The 17000-nt window shown below is 34.8% G+C and overlaps 3 protein-coding genes across 4 annotated transcripts; 1 reads left to right on the forward strand and 2 right to left on the reverse strand.

Annotated features, from left to right (window-relative positions):
- On the forward strand, window positions 4364–5131 carry LOC109708729. Its single transcript, XM_020230551.1, has one exon. The coding sequence runs from the start codon at window positions 4589–4591 to the stop codon at window positions 4925–4927; it is 339 nt and encodes a 112-aa protein (XP_020086140.1). The 5' UTR covers window positions 4364–4588; the 3' UTR covers window positions 4928–5131.
- LOC109722076 (mitochondrial outer membrane protein porin 5-like) lies at window positions 7936–12826 on the reverse strand. The gene is made up of 6 exons (XM_020249963.1): window positions 12602–12826; window positions 12418–12485; window positions 10852–10962; window positions 10678–10764; window positions 10382–10590; window positions 7936–8497 (listed from the first exon to the last, which is right to left on the reverse strand). Exons 1-6 carry the CDS (start codon window positions 12645–12647, stop codon window positions 8194–8196), a joined length of 825 nt encoding a protein of 274 aa, XP_020105552.1. The 5' UTR covers window positions 12648–12826; the 3' UTR covers window positions 7936–8193.
- Window positions 13798–16283, reverse strand: LOC109728161. 2 transcript variants are annotated; one of them, XM_020258544.1, is made up of 2 exons: window positions 15710–16273; window positions 13798–14198 (listed from the first exon to the last, which is right to left on the reverse strand). In XM_020258544.1, exons 1-2 carry the CDS (start codon window positions 16169–16171, stop codon window positions 14028–14030), a joined length of 633 nt encoding a protein of 210 aa, XP_020114133.1. In that variant the 5' UTR covers window positions 16172–16273; the 3' UTR covers window positions 13798–14027. The 2 variants fall into 2 exon arrangements, with proteins under 2 accessions (XP_020114133.1, XP_020114209.1); XM_020258620.1 differs by having other exon boundaries at window positions 14109–14241; window positions 15710–16283.

Consider the following 17000-nt stretch of genomic DNA (forward strand, 5'->3'; position numbering starts at 1 on the left):
TCTAGAAATCAAATTTTATAATTTTTCGACATCATTTACCATACGATCAAAAGGTCACAAAATTGGCAATTTTTAACGGCCGGTATAGAATATTTGCGAGTTTAATGGTGTAAAAGAATCGAAATCAGTTGCATTTTTGCTAAAAAATTATATTCACTATATAGATAAAGATCAATAACTCCGATCTTAAATTGAAGGATCCGATCATTCATTTTTAAGTCGTTGTTCGATTTTGACAGTTCATTTTATACCCGCTCGATGAACTTTCTTATAATTTCAAAAAATTATAAAATTTATTTTCTAGAAGTTTCAAATACTCTAGATTATATTTAATGGAGTGGATCGTTGATTCGGAAGCTCCATCATTAAAAACAACTTATGAGACCAAGTGGTCTATACTCATAAGAGTATAGTAGCCCTAGCCTATATATATATATATAGATATGAGAGTGGAGATAGAATACTCCCAAAAGCACCAAGTGGGTGGTGCTTTAGAGTTTCTAGCCCTTGGATGGATAGATGTGAGGTTGAGATGATGGTGGTAGGTGGTGGTAGGTTGAATAGTGTTTGATTTAAGGGATATTAGTAATTATGGAGTGGATCAAAGGGTTAGAAATTTAGAAGCACCAAGTGGGTGGTGCTTCTAAAAGTATCCTAGCTCAACTCATTTATATATATTTATAGAGTAGAGCTACTATACTCTTATGAGTATAGAACCCTTACTACTCATAAGTTGTTTTAGATGTTGGAGTTTCAAATCGACGATATCTACACCGTTAAATATGATCTAGAGTATTTGAAACTTGTAGAAAATAAATTTCATAAATTTTTGAAATCATTATAAAGTCCATCAAGCGAGTATAAAATGAACGGTTAAAATCGAATGACATCTTAAAAATAGATGATCGGATCTTTAAATTTAAGATCGGATCTTTAAATTTAAGATCGGAGTTATTGAACTTTATTTAGGTAGTGAATAGAATTTTCTATCAAAAATTCAACCTATTTCGATTCTTTTTCACCGTTAAACTAGCAAATATCTCATACCGGCCGTTAAAAATTGTCAATTTTGTGACCTTTTGATCGTAAGGTAAAATGATATCGAAAAATTATAAATTTAATTTCTAGAAGTTTTAAATACTCTAGATAATATTTAACGGTATGGATCATCGATTCGGAAGCTTTATCATCGAAAATAATTTATGAGTACGAGGGCGATCATACTCATAAGAGTATAGTAGCCGTACTATATATATATTATAGAGAGAGAGAGAGAGAGAGAAGAGAGAGGAGAGAGAGAGAGCGCGCGAGCTAGTCTTCTATACTATCTATAGTACCGGGGCTCCGGTACTATAGTCTCGTTTTTTTCTTAGGGTGTTCAAATCAACGATCCACACTATAAAAACTGATCTAGGGTATTTAAAGTTTTTAGAAATAAAATTTTATATTCAAATTTCGATTTTCTTTATGATCAAACATTTCAAAATTGTCAATTTCAATGGCTACTATGGCGAGTTTGAGTTTAACGGTGTAGAAGAATCTAAATTTCTTCAAATTTTGATAGAAAATACTTTAAACTATTTAGATTAGAGTAACATTCTTGACCTTGAATTAAAAGTCTTATACTTAAATTTAAAGATTATTCAATTTTCACCGTCATTTTGACATAATTTATTTACTAAGTAAAAGATGTAGAAAAAAACTAAAATTTTATTCCTAAGAACTTCATATACCCTAGATCATATTTCACCGTGTGGATCGTTAATTTGAATACCCTAAGATCGAAAACAAGACTATAGTACCGAAACTCCGGTACTATAAATAGTATAGTAGCCTAATTCTATATATATATATATAATATATATATATATATAATATAATATATATATATATATATATATAAAATACTATTTTTGTTACTTCGTATAAAACAATTTGCTTTTTAGAGTTTATTTCAAATAGGATTACATGGGATTAAAAAATAATAGTAACTGTTTTTCTAGCGCAAGTGGTAAAGGATTTAGTGATTGATATACTCGGGTCCCAAGTTTAAATTCCAGTTAATTCATATTTCTACCTAAGAAGATCGTGCTATCTTTTTCTCACAGAAATTGGGTTAGTTTATTTAACCCAGGCGGTTTGGCAACAATATTTCTTTGATTCTTTTTACAAAAGAGATCGTCATTTTTCACATGGTCGAAGTGCATTATAAGTTAATAATTTATGAGGATAACAACTGAAGAGTTTAGTCACATTTGTGCTTGAAGATAATGAAAAAGTCGATAACGATAGCGAATAAGACGGTAACGGTAAAATTATTCAAACAAATAATTGATGTAGCACTTGTGGGCTCCTAAAGGTTCAATATTCTCTTTTTTTTGCTTTAATAGCCCCTAATAAAAGCTTGATCATGTATAGGCCCAATCCTTCCCGGTTCATTGACGCACGTGAAATTCGTTGTAGCATCATATAAGTTTCATGGACCATTATTCATTAATGAATCAGTAACACTGTTCAAGATTTGGGCGAATAATATTGAACAGCTGAATCTCCATTTATCCTAATATAATTTCGAGCAAAGATCAGGCCAAATACGCCAGTTTTCGGGTTTTTATTTAGATTCGGTTGCAAGTCTCAAGTTCAGACGCGAAGAAAAGAGTCTTTGCCTATTATTTTGTTATGTTATTTTTAATAATCAAATCATCTAGTTCGAACTTTCTAAGACTACGAGGAAAAATAATCACCCGTTAATTAAGATGGAATTTTGGTCAAGTGCTATCAACATGGAGGAAAATAGTAGAGTTGAATAGAAGACAAAAAGGCTTCATATTCTGAACCTAACGATAAAAAGCGTTGTTTAAAACGTGAGAGAATTAGAAACAAGGGATCTTTCCTAGTTATATTTTGCTTTATGAAAAGAAACGTGTAACAATTGGGCGCAAGCCAAAGTTTAATCCAAGTTTAATCCGAGTCAATGTTTGCGTACAAACTCATGAGATCACGGGCACAATGTAAATAGTAAATAATTTTTTTGAGAATAATAAGCACGCTACCTGCTTTATTCATTGAATAGATAAATTTGGCTACAGAGGTGAGGCAACGGTGGCCTAAATAAAAACTACATCAGAAAAGGCAAAAAAAAAACAAACAAACAAACAAACGCTCAACAGTGCTCCTCCATTTTAGGTGGCAGTGCTCCTCCATTTTAGGTGGCACCGTAAAAATTATATATATATTGTAACTAAATTATTATATTTATAATATTATTTTATAAAATAATAAATGAAATATTTTTTTACCGTATTTTTCGCCGTAGGTGAGTATTCTTTTGGTAATTCCAAATTCAATCTTAGTAAACTGACACCATCATAATTTATAGAGTAAAAGATTAATTTACCTTCATATAGAGTTTAGTTTATTTTTACTTTGTCAATATGTGATTGAAAAAATTGCACTTAATTTTTCTATGCTTTAACTTATTTTTAATTTGTTATCTGATAATTATACTTCACTATCTTATGGTTGTCAAAAAAATTTTACTATGCTATCCTATTTGGTAGTAAAGTAAAAAATATAGATGAAACGAAGAGATGGTTAAGTATATTTTTTAAAATTATAGAATGACAAAGTAATAAAAAATGAATTAAACTAGGTATGGACAAATTGAAGTTTACCCTAATTCATGAGCATGCTCTCGAAAAATTTGTTAAACTGTTGTTAAATTGATTTTAAAATTCGCACACGAATCACATGGCTGTACCACTTCTAACAATTATTGATTTGTTTGATCTGAAAAAAAAAAAAAAAAAAAAAAGTTCACAGTACCAGTTCCACTAGTATTTGTGCCAGATGGATTAAAATGAATGAAAAAATTATTGTAAATAAATAAATCCGTGACATGAGTTGTCAAACATATGGGATAGTTTTAAGATCACTAACTAACATTTAATGTTTTTATTTTAGTAACTTTGGTTTCAAGTTGTTTGGTGGAGGCAAAAAATTCTAAATCACCAAAAATTTTCTGTGATCTGGTAATCATTGAGAAAATGTTTCAAATTATTTTCAAAAAATCATTCAGTACTTTTGTTTTGCTCCAAAATATTTCAAATTATATCATATAACACCAGAGAATAAAATTCAAAAATTCCAAACACATCTATTCAAACAAAAAAAAAAAAGGGGTAAAAATCAAAACTTTCAAACATTATTAGATGGTCATCGCAAAACACAGCATCATGCATTACATATTTACATGGTAGTGTGGGTCAAAAGTAATAAAACACATTCAAAAGAGACGAGCGAAGGAGAAAAATTTTGGTCAAATTACTTTTTATCTCTGATCTGGGTCTGGGTGGTCCCGTGACTCCTCCCACTGATTCCTAAAAACTACAAAACTCGCACACTACAAACCCTAACCCTAGTTTTTGTCCTTATCCTCGTTTTCGTGATCGTTCGTTCGCCCCCTTTTCTCACTATAAAAAGAAAACCCTAATCACACCCTTCTTCATTTCCACACAGATCTCGATCTAGAGAGAGAGGAAAAAGAAGAAGAAGAAGAAGAAGAAGAAGGAGGAGAAGGAGAAGAGCAATGGAAGGGTTGATACCGTACGTGATCCACGCGATCAAGAGGCGGCGGGAGAGGAGCAGGTACCGGAGCCTCTCCGTCGCCGAGGGCTCGTCGCGCGGCGGAGGGAGCCGGAGGCCGCTCGTCGCCGCCGCCGCCGGCCCGGCGGAGTGGGCGAAGGAGGAGGAGGAGTGGACGCCCGCGCCCCGCGGCGGCCACCGGCGCGCAAGATCCGAGTTCCCGGCGCCGGCGCCGGCGCCGGCGCGGGGGTCGGAGTGGTTCCCCGAATCGGATCTCCGCGCTGCGGCGTCGCGGAGCACGAGGGAGAAGGGCCCCGTTAGGGCTTATTACGCGCGAGAGTAAGAGGGAGGAGCGGAGGTGACCCATACATACAAAATTTCTCCCCGGATCTTAGTTGTATTGTTTGTTTATTTATTTATTTATTTATTTATTATTTGGTAATTGTATTGAAGTGTATAAAGATCCATTTTTTGTATTGTTGTTTGTGCTCTATAATTATTTGAGAGTATAATAAAAATTAGAACAAGTGATTCGGTATCCCTGAAACTGCTTCCTTTATTTTTTTTGGAACATAATAATAGTTTAAATTGAGAGCTGCTTAATATTACTGAATATTTTTTCTTTAGAACAAGTTTAAGATAAGATATATTTCTATATATTATCCGAGTACATGAGATTTACATTGGCGTGTTATATTTAAATAAGTAGATTATCTTTAGACTGAGGATGTATTCAATCTTACACATACAATTGGATCAAATAATAAGAAAAGAAAAATATGGGAATTGCTAAGTTTGCTGAAAATATTCTACTCCCGTAACGAAGTAGATAGCTCTCTGCCTCTCTCATGTCTGAATGTGCAGCTTTTTTTCGTTAGAAAGTTTGGGGGGTGATTCATGATTGATTGATGCGGAAAGGTTTGGAATCTGAGTCAATTAAGGCAGGCCTGCTTGGGTGGAGTTGGTGCTGAGCTGAGTTGGACTTATCATTATTTTTATTTTTATTTTTGCGCGAGTAGATAAACTACAATTTGGGAACTTCTTTGTCATTATTAATTACATGCGAGTGGAGCGTTATTTAGCCTAGTAATGCTGATGGTACATTTGTTTTAGATGTAAGATATACACTCTGTTTATCTCTTCGATGGAAGTATTGTCTATTAGTCACATCAGATAATTAATGGATAATATTTTATTCTTAGATGGATGGAGCGTATCCTATATATTTCGATTGGGGTGTACAAAAAGTATTTTTATTATACAAAAATTATTTTTCTATTTCGCTTACGGATTAATTATAAAAATACTTGAAAAAAAGGGAGGCGTGTAGCGAAGATTTGCAGCATAAATTGCCCCTATTTATTTTTGTTATGAAAGTAGAGTAGAGAAATATTATTTAGTTATAACTTTTTTTTTTTTCAAAATATCATTATTGTCCTTTCTCCGAGTGACGTCGAAGATTATTACAACAAAGAAAGAGAAAAAAAAGATTTTAAAAAATTAATTATAATTAATGTAAAAAATTTCAACAAAAATGTAATAAATTTAGTTATTAACTTGCTATCAAACAAACAGCTGTGGACAAAAAAAAAAAAAAAAAAATCACCTAAATTTTAGTTCGAGTGAGGGTTAACTCTCAACCTGAAATCATTTACGCCATAGTTGGCACCACATAAGGTCTTTGAGGTATATCGCACGGGTTAAAACAAAATTTCAACTGATTTTCTTGATACTACTAATTTTGAAACACATATTCATTCAAATTAGTCATTATTTACAAACTAAGTTTAATCCATACATAATAAAATATATATTTGTTGATTCCAATTTGTAAAAGTTACTTGGAGCACTAAATTTTCAATTTGTAAAAGTTACTTGGGGCAATAAAGTAACAATGGAACGACGCGATTGATGTAGAAATTGAAACTCAGATGCATCAATTGGGACAAATAGAAGTTAAATAATCTCAAATGTGAATGCCCACTTCCATTGTTTCGTTTATATAAATTTCCCTGATTAAAACTTAAAAACTCCCCCGAAGCCAATTAGGAAAAAAAATTAAAAAAAAAAAAATGCAAGCTCACCTTTCACACTTTTGATTTTTACGTTATTTAGGGCTTATTTGGATGCACAGTAAAAAAATTTTCACCGAATTTATAAACTGTGATTTTTGTTCCAAATGAAATAGAGAATATTGTAATTTTAAAAAATTCTACGGGTTCAATTTTTAAACTATTTGGATACGCATTGTGCAATTTAAATTTAAATTTTAAATTTTTAAATTTAAAATTTTAAAATAAAAAATTCAAAATTTAAAATTTAAAATTTTAAAATTTAAAATCTTAAAATTTCATATTTCACATTTCACATATTAAATTTTAAATTTTAAATTTCATTGAAATTTTAAATATTAGAATTTTGACTTTTAATTTTAAAATTTAGAAATACCTCGTGAAATTGCACAATGCGCATCCAAACAGTTTAAAATTTTAATTTTTGATATTTAAAATTAAAATTTAAAATTTAAAAATATAATATAAATTAAATTATAAAATTTAAAATTTAAAATCTATGTTGAAATTTAGAACTTAGAATGGTGAAATTCTTTTTTTTGCTTAGAGTGTATTATAATTTTACTCTATTTTTTAAAATATAGTTTAACTATACTTCAAAATTACAGAATAATTTTCTTACCGGCATAGTATAATTTAACTATACTACGTTTTTAAGAATATCCAAACGAAGCCTTATTTCTTACCAAATAAACAGTAAAACTAAAACAACTTTAATTCCATAGTTATACAACCGAACAACGAAAAAAAAGAAAAAAACTTTCATTCAAACTGTAATTCATATAAAAATCTATTATGAACTAAACTACACTTATACTTTTGGTCGAACAAACATGCCATACGAGCAGAAGCCCATATTTCTTACTCTTCTCGCGTGAACTAGCAAAAGTTCCTGCGCCTCACAGCGGGAGGGACGGTGAAGCACGCGAAGCAAACAAACCAGCCGAGCTCTTTCAATGATCATCAAATGATAAGCAGACTAAGCAGTACAAGCATAGACAGTTGAGAACCATAATCATCAACAGATGCAATATAAGCAGAGATCCTAGATGATGAAAAACCAGCTGCTTTACACAAGTGAATTATAAATGACTTTAGAACCTGGATAATTTCTCTTCAAAAACCAAATTATGAGCTAGCGAACAATCTCATAAGTGATCTCGTAACTGGAGATTTAACCACCACTTGGACCAGAAAGAGAAGGGCTGGAAAGAGAATTATAATTCACTACATCGCAAATACAATCTGATGCTTTACTGTCTGAATCAGAGAGAGAGAGTGAGAGCTAAAAAGCAAGAACTTAAAAAGGACCAACTTACAGAATAAAAGAATAACGGGAACCACCGCACACAAAATGCTTTCAAAAATTTAGAAAGAATCAACTTAAAAAGTAAAAATCCATCCAAATCGACAAGTTTTCCACAGTAATCCAAAACTTCAACAGCTAAATGTCTGTGGAACAAACATTATTGCTTGTAGTTTCTCGACCCAACTGAAAAAAATCCAAATTTAGATTAAACCTCTATCGACAGAACATTCAGGGCTTCAGAGCAAGTGCTAAACCAAACTTTGGAGGCTTGTCCAAGGCCTTGGTATCGAACTCACCAGAGATGGTGGCCAAAATCGACTTGGCCCTTGTATCAATAAGAGCTGCTAGCTTACCAGAATTGTTGAGCCTTGCTTTCACGGTGGTTAAAGGGTCGACTGCATAGGAACCACCAACTGTGAAGGTGTTATCATTAGTCGAGAATCTCCTTGTAACCTCCGCCACCACAGATGTCTTCTGTTCATCGTCGAAAAGGTACACATATGAAGCTCTTAGACTGTCTCCCTTGTCCCCTCTAGTGAAAATTGGGAAACTCATTAGGGTTTCAAAAGAAAGAACAATATATGCATGCAATCTATGCAAATTCATGTACCTATGAAATACTCAGGATACAAATTTTCATATACACCCTTCAAAAGCTAGCTCACATAGATTGTACTAACAAAATTCTCCCTCTTTGAAAAACTTCATTTAAACAGAAACCCAACCTCCCTCTATCATTTAGGTAGCACATTATTGGTTTTGTGGGGGGGGGCGGAGCCGGGGGGCGGTAGAAACTGCACTTTCGACTCCAAACTTTACAAAGAAATATCCAGATAGATGATTTTCATGGACAAATACATATATATATATAGAGAGAGAGAGAGAGAGTAGGGCTACTACACTCTTACGAGTATAGAGCCTTCATATCTATATGTATATGTAGAAACTGCACTTTCGACTCCAAACTTTACAAAAGAAATATCCAGATAGATGATTTTCATGGACAAATACATATATTGTATATGTATGTATATATATATATATATATATATATATATATAGAGAGAGAGAGAGAGAGAGAGAGAGAGAGAGAGAGTAGAGTTACTACACCCTTACGAGTATAGAGCCCTTCATACTCATAAGTTATTTTCGATGATGGAGCTTCCGAATCGACAATCCTCTCCGTTAAATATGATCTAGAATATTTGAAACTTCTAGAAAATAAATTTCGTAATTTTTCGAAATCATAATAAAGTCTATCAAGCAGGCATAAAATGAACAGTCAAAATCAAACGACGTCCTAAAAATTAATGATCGGATTCTTCAATTTAAGATTGGAGTTATTGATCTTTATCTAGGTAGTGAATAGAATTTTCTATCAAAAATTCAACCTATTCCGATTATTTTACACCGTTAAACTAGCAAGTATCCCATACCGGCCATTAAAAATTATCAATTTTGTGACATTTTGATCGTAAGGTAAATGATGTCGAAAAGTTATGAAATTTGATTTCTAGATATTTTAAATGCTCTAGATAATGTTTAACGGTATGAATCGTCGATTCGGAAGCTCTAACATTGAAAACGACTTATGAGTACGAGAATGATCGTACTCATAAGAGTATAGTCGCCGGACTCTATATATATATATATATATATATATATATATATATATATAAAGAGAGAGAGAGAGAGAGAGAGAAGGTCTTGTGTGCTATTAGGAGCACGGAGGAGCCTCCATGCTCCTAAGCCGTTTTCGATGATGGAGCTTCCGAATCGATGATCGACTCTGTTAGACTTTGATCTAGCATATTTGAAGTATCTAGAAAATAAATTTTGCGATTTTTCAATATCATTTACCTAGCGATCGAAATGGTTCAAAATCAACAGCTGAAAATAAAAATCTCACAAAAAGTGGTGACATAGCACTAAAATTTTTTATCAGAGATATTGATCTTGCTGCAAATAGTATAAAAAATTTTCTATCAAAATTTCATCTGATTTGAATACTTCTACACCGTTAAACTTGCAATGGCAAACATCAACCATTACAAATTATTGATTTTGAACCCTTTTGATCGCTAGATAAATGATATCGAAAAATCGCAAAATTTATTTTCTAGATACTTCAAATACGTTAGATCAAGTCTAACGGAGCCGATCGTTGATTCGAGGCTTAGGAGCACGGAGGCCTCCGTGATCCTAATAGCACACAAGACCTACTATATGTATATGTATTGTGTGTGTGTGTATATATATATATGCATATGTATATGTATTGTGTGTGTGTGTATATATATATATATATTATAGTATTGTGTGTGTGTGTGTGTGTGTGTGTGTGTGTGTGTGTGTGTGTGTGTGTGTATAAAGGGATGTCAATTAAGAGATGGGCACAGATAGTTGGGAAACTTACAAAACGACAGAAATATTATACTCTGGCTTCGATAACCCAATTCCAGCACTATATTTGGTAAAATTCCCTGAGGCAGTATCATAACCAGCTTCTGCGCCAAAGGCAACTCCATGGACACCTACAGTCCCAGAAAGATCAACAACTGGGGATGCCTTTAGACCCACAGCAGTAGCAAGACTAGCATGATCGTGAAAATATTGTAACTCCAGCTGGACAAAAAAAAAAGAAGAATTGAACTTTTAGTATCTACAAAAGCAACCTTTAATATGATAAATTGAAACATAGAAACTAAGTACCTTTCCAGACTTGTAATCGGGGAACTTTAAAGAAGCAATGGTTTTTGTATAGGGCAGAACTTCTGAGATGGTGAGGGTAGTGGAGACCTGGCACATCACGGAAAGGGGCATTTTAGGACTACTTACAGATAAAATTTCAAAAGAAATCTAAAAGAAAAGGTGACAGAAAAATACATTTGAGTCTGTGTCAAGTTTGACATCAATGTGAGTGTTTTTGTACTTGTATTGGGTACCAATATCGAGAGTATAAAGTCCACCTTTCTTCACAGCAGCAGACGTAAGGCCCTGAAAGTAAATCAGAAGTTATCAGCATTAATCCTGTAGATGGTTATAGACAATGAAAATATCAGCAATATTTTAGTCCGTAATATCAGAAGGCAATGAAGGCAACCTGGTGCTCACACACACACAAGGGTACAAGATGGGCAACTAAAATGAGAAACTCCATAAAACCAGCTCCCATCTCCTAAGAAGATGGGTGACTTAAATGAGGGGAGCCCTGAAAGCAGCTTCCCTCATCCTATGCGACAAAATGGCGGTGGACTCACTACCGGAGAAGTATGAAAGAAGGTGTATTTGGCCATCGTGTTCCCAACCTAGACCAGAGAGACATGATGAAAGCAAAGCGCTTGTGGAAAACGACCACGATTATATAGAGAATAATTACAGCTAGAATTGGTTACTATGCTCCTCCGTCTAGTTAATTGCTATTGGTCCACTTTTTTACAAAATAAACAAACTCATGGACAATATGGGCTAATCCACTTATCTAGGAAAGTAGATTCCCCAAATTATTTTCATGCATAACGCAGCAGAGATGAGATAAAAAGTCCGCAACAGCAAGTACACAGCAATCAGGTGAGTGCAGGGTTCAGTTCGGTTACTAGAGAAAACTAATAAAACGAATGCATGCTGCTTCTAAAAATAAGGACCAGAACCATACCAAGTAGGGAGGAAACCGAACTAACGTGCAATTTGGTGTAGTTTAACAGTTCTGCATTTCTTTTATCTTCAATTGCTTTCTAGAAAAGATAAAATTGTACTGCTGAATAAATAGGGCTCTCAGCTGTTTATTTTGACTGACAGCCCCCTCAACTTTTGACTGCTTCGATTTTAGTCATCTCATCAAATAAATCGGGATTTTGTCAAATTCAACGGCAAAATGTTAGATTTAACTACTCTATACAATTTTTTAACTGATGCAACCGCGGATTTTGCACCCGTTGACGGATGATAGCTAATGAAGTCTTTAATTCTCACAAAACAACCAGTTAATTCAGGTAAATAATACAAATCAAAACAATTAAAAACTCGAAGGGCATCAAAAAAAAGAAAAAAAAAATTAGGGACCTATTTCAAAACTGACTACTGTTGAGGGGGTTTCTCCATACATATGTACCAAGATCTTACACCCACAGAGAGACATATAGTTCAGGGTACTACAACCATATCTCGGTCAAACACCAAACAGAATGTTAATGTGCTTCAATCTCAATGCTAACAACAAATCAAACCCTCACTTTCTCACTGCGTTCACAAATAAGAAAAAAAAAAAAGGGGGGGGGGGGGGGGGGGAGGTGGGGGGAATGTGGAGAACCNGGGGGGGGCAACGAAATCACTGCTGCGACAGCTAAAAACTAATATTCACAAACCAAGTGGCAAAATTCATACAAGAATTTTGGTTATATCACTAAGCGTAAACAACAAAGAAGAAGAAGAAGTAGAAGATCTAGAGATTACCACTCCAGTGGAGCTGAACGTGGAGATGGTGAGCTTCTGGTCGTAGCTATAGTCCTTGTTGAGCAGATCTGACCAAATAAGCCAAAATTAGCAAAACATAACACAAAATAAGGCGAAAGAGTTAGGGTTTGGGCGAAACACGGCTAGGAGGGCTCGGATTTTAGATCAATATCATGTATCGTACCTTTGGCTTTCTTTCCTATGTCGGAGAATAGCCCCGGCCCCTTCATCTTCGTCTCGAGAGAGAGAGAGAGAGAGAGAGAGAGAGAGAGAGGGGTTTGGGTTAGGGTTTTGGAGGAGAGGAGGAGGAAGGGTTTGATAGGAAGGGGAAAAGGGATGAGAGGGAGTTTTGAGGAGCGGTGGTGGCTTGCGAAAGGGGTCGGGGGTGCCACAAAAATGGAGGGGAGAATCCTATTTTATATCTCGTTTTGTTTTCTATTTCCTTTTTTTTCTTTTTTTTCTTTTTTTAAATTTGATGTCGGAAAATAAAATTTGAATTTGAATTTTTTTCCTGTTAATTTGGAACAGTGAAACTTTAAATCACAGCAGGTAATGGTCCGGTCGGATGAACGGTTGGAGTGTAAAAAAGGCGGGGCATAGATAGAGATTTTAAAAAAAAAAAAAAAAAAAAAAAAACAAATAAACACAACATTTTCTCTTAATATTATTTTTTAAAAAAATAATCCGTCTATTTTCGTATATGGTAAGATGCTGAAAAATAGAGAAGTATTTTTTTCTATATAGTCTAAGTAGCAACTTCTCGGAGCTCAATAATATCATTTATATTTTTGTTATTAACTTGAAAGAGAAATTATATTTAGACAAAATTTAAACTGTCTTTTTTTTCTTTTTTTGTTCCTTTTTTTCAAGCTTTTTTTCTTAAAAAAATAACCAGTAATTAATTAGTCACTGGGCTCTTTCGATCAAAAGCAACAACTATGAAGGATCAGCGAAGAACTCGACTCAGAATTTAGAATTTGATTCTGCTGCACGACAGATAAGAGCACATTTTCTGCAAATCTAGGCATGTGATCTACGGAGGAATTGAATTTTAGCTGTTTGTACTATCTCGAGCATAAATACTTCGGGTATAGAAAATTACTGTACACTAAATTATAAAAAAATTCGCATTCGGAACAAGCCAACAACTATAGGATCGAAAATTAGCACAAACATTTCGAGCATAGAAAATTACTGCACACTAAATTATAAAGAAATTCGAATTCAAAACAAGCCAACGACTATCGCATCAAATATTATCTCTACATTACATTTTTCAGATGTCGACGGAAGAAAATAAGGCCAAGTTTGAGAAAGTGCTGAGCACATGTATTTAATTTGATATTTTAGAAAGTGAAAAATTTAAAAACAAATTGAAGATTTCCTTTTTCACACAATTTATTGTACCGAAGCAAACTATATAAGTAACCATACAGAGTATAACCAAGACGCAGCGTCGTAAAGAGCAATCTTTAAACTTTCTTGGTAATCAAAAGCTTTGGAAATAACATTCGAAATGGTTCGTCAAAAAATATCTGATGTAATTGCGAGTAATTCGGTATCGCTGAATTTGATTGTACATTTATCTTTAATACAGAAGATGAAGAGTGTCAGCTTTTGGGTTTAAACCTTTTGCCCCATCTAATAAGTAGCTGCTCGATGTCCGCATCCATTCTGGTCCCTCTACCTCCCCACACCAACATGTGTGCCAGGTCTCGGATCGACGATCCATCCACCTCGTGCACGATGCTGAAACCCATCCTTGTGTAGAATCGAACAAGCTAGTATCGCAAAAAATTACACCAAGAAATCAAGGTTCGCGCACTGCAGTGTTATTGTGTCATGCAAAGAGTAGGTAAATTGCATTTCACATCCTTATTTCGACACAGAACACAATGTCTTAAGAGTTCATCCTATCCAAAGGCTACAAATCTCAAAGTATTCCTTTTCTACAATATTGATGATATACGTATCGGCAAAGAGCACACATTATGTAACGATTATATAGGTCACGTGTATAAATCATCTTAGAAACTTGGGGCCTATTTGCCCTGGCTAGAGTTCTGCAAAATTGCTAGTTGAGCAGAGCTGCTTGGCAAAGCACTAATTTCCAGCTCTCTACTGCAGCTAGAAGCAGAAGCTTCAAGTTTAAAAACAAAAGAGTTCAATCTCTTACACAAGAGAGCGACAAAATAAGTCACCACATGAAGGAAAGAAGCATAGAGTTTTAAGCCTCGCAACCAAAATTGTATGAAAATAATTTTTTTTCTCATCTAAAAATTTGCTGTTACCCTGCCGCATTGGTTACATGACTAGCTCCTTCATTTGCACACGCTTACGATGTGATAAACATGAATTAGACTCTCTAATCTCTGAAAAGGTAAAATGTAGTTCAAAACTCATCAGTATAGAAGGTTAAAACAGGTCTAGTACATTACCATGGAATAATGAAGAGGATGGATCAATCATGACCATTCAAGTTCGAGACCATGTAATCAACCATGTTCTCCCCAAGAAAGAGCTAGAATTACATGTCTCTGAAATTTCCCCTCATATTTGATGGTCGTTCGGCGTGGTTTCAAATTTCAAACAAATGTTTCGGCAAGATGCGAAACAAAACACATTATTCCGATGCCATATAAAATGAGATTGTCAATCGAAAGCTTAAGCTTTGAAAGAATGCCCAACTACATTTTCTACACCCGGCCGATGAGACCAAGGAAGGTATACACTCATATTCCTATAAAAATGGTAATGGTCTAGAATTAGAGAAACTCACAGGCAAAAAACCTGAAGGAAACTAAGTTTGACACTATTAACAGTATCACACAAAGCATCCAGAACTACTCTTCAGCACACTACGATATCGCTACGCCGCTATGAGATAAAATATCGAACCAGGTCTCTCTCCCCATCAAAACTATACTCTAATTGTGGACACAAAGATAGAAATAAATTTCTTACCTAAGCGAATTTTTCAAGTATATTGAGACAAATGGAACAAAACAACCTTGTTCTCGCTAGGTTTCTTAATTTGGGTCGAAATTTTTACACGTTCAGTTCCATCCTTCCTCTGCGTTCTTTAACTAAATTACTACATAGCAATCTCATGTTCATTCATAATGAGTACAATGATATGCTTTTGTATGCGCACACAAAAAGTTTCTAACAAACTAGTAAAGCAATGGTGTTTCAAACAACGAAGTGTCCGCTACAAAGTAGAATACGAAATGGAAAATTGATAAAATTGAAAGAAAAAAAAAATTGCAGGGCATTGTTGCCATGAATATACCTTGGAGTGGTAAAGAGGGGAGTCGTTAATGGCGAGGAGCTCGGCGCGGGCGCAGCCCCGGTCGAAGCCGTGGCGAACCGCGACGGCGCCGAGGAAGAGCCCTAAGCCGAAGATGGACCGGTCCATCCCCAGTGTCGCTCGGCTCATCCGCATCGAGTCGAGGTGGAGCACGTCGCCCCCGATCCACGGCCGAATCACGCCCTCCGCCCTCCCCACCTCCTCCGCCGCCGCCGCCGCCGACGACGACGACGACGACGACGACGGCGAGGAGGTCACGGCGTGGACGCGGAAGAAGGGGCCCGCGGTGCGGAGCTCGATGTGGAGGCCCTGGGACCGGGACGAGGCCATGATGTCGGCCATGGTGGGGACGAAGGGGTCGTCGTCTCCTCGATGGTTAGGGTTCGGAGGGGCGAGGTGCAACGCCGCTGCGGCGGCGGGGGCGGAGGCCATGAGCGCCGCCATGGGCGGTGCCGCCGAGCTCGATCTCTAAGTATTAGCTCTGCGATTTTTCATAATTTATTTTATTTTTTTCTTATTATTTTTGGTTTTTTTTAGCGGCGGTGATTGGTGGAGAAAAGTAGAAGATAAATGGTTGAAAGTAGTTACAATTAAGGTCACGTTTGTTTCAACGTAAGTATACTTGGGGTGGGAGTGGATTTTAGGTTGAAGTAAAATTTAGGTGGAAATTAATTCACGTTCGCGGTTTGTTTTTAATTTTGGAAGTGCAGTTCTATGAATTTTGTTGTTTGTTTGATAAAAAATAGATTACATAAAAAGTGTAGCTCTCTATCTCATGTATACTTACCTCCGAAGTAATATTATTGTCTATTTTATAACTTAGTGAATAATAAATTATAATAAATAAAAATTAATATAATTATATATGTATATAATTATATATATGTATAATTATAAAATAAAATTTTAAAAAATTATATTATTTGTTTGCATATAAATTATAATAATACAACAAATAAAATTCTAAAGTTAAAAAATTATTAACATTTAACAAATTCATTTTTCATCATTTTCTAAATATACAAATTAAATAAAAAATATATTAAAACTTACCTAATCAAATTTGATCACATTACCTAATCAAATTTAACAAACTCCTTTGCCTCTTTGCACATTGCCGGAATTGATTTCGTCTCGTGAGAGGGCAAAGTCAATTACCCTATTTTGAGTGAACTCGACTTTCAGCCGTAATAAAAATTACGCTAAAACAAAAAACGAAAGTAATAGCCTACGGCATAAACAACTTCCCCCTTCTCCACTTCTCCCTCACTTT

Source organism: Ananas comosus, linkage group 1 (assembly GCF_001540865.1).
Source record: "Ananas comosus cultivar F153 linkage group 1, ASM154086v1, whole genome shotgun sequence".
Classification (NCBI taxonomy): Eukaryota; Viridiplantae; Streptophyta; class Magnoliopsida; order Poales; family Bromeliaceae; genus Ananas; species Ananas comosus.

Excerpts from the sequence above, each read along its gene's own strand:
- LOC109708729 (XM_020230551.1), top strand. The coding sequence starts at position 4,589 with ATGGAAGGGTTGATACCGTACGTGATCCACGCGATCAAGAGGCGGCGG.
- LOC109722076 (XM_020249963.1), bottom strand. The coding sequence starts at position 12,647 with ATGAAGGGGCCGGGGCTATTCTCCGACATAGGAAAGAAAGCCAAAG. Across the intron at positions 10,765-10,851 it reads AACTTGACACAGACTCAAAT|GTCTCCACTACCCTCACCAT; the intron begins GTATTTTTCTGT and ends GTGATGTGCCAG. Across the intron at positions 8,498-10,381 it reads TATAATATTTCTGTCGTTTT|AGGGGACAAGGGAGACAGTC; the intron begins GTAAGTTTCCCA and ends AATTTTCACTAG.
- LOC109728161 (XM_020258544.1), bottom strand. The coding sequence starts at position 16,171 with ATGGCGGCGCTCATGGCCTCCGCCCCCGCCGCCGCAGCGGCGTTGCAC. Across the intron at positions 14,199-15,709 it reads CCCCTCTTTACCACTCCAAG|CTTGTTCGATTCTACACAAG; the intron begins GTATATTCATGG and ends TTGCGATACTAG.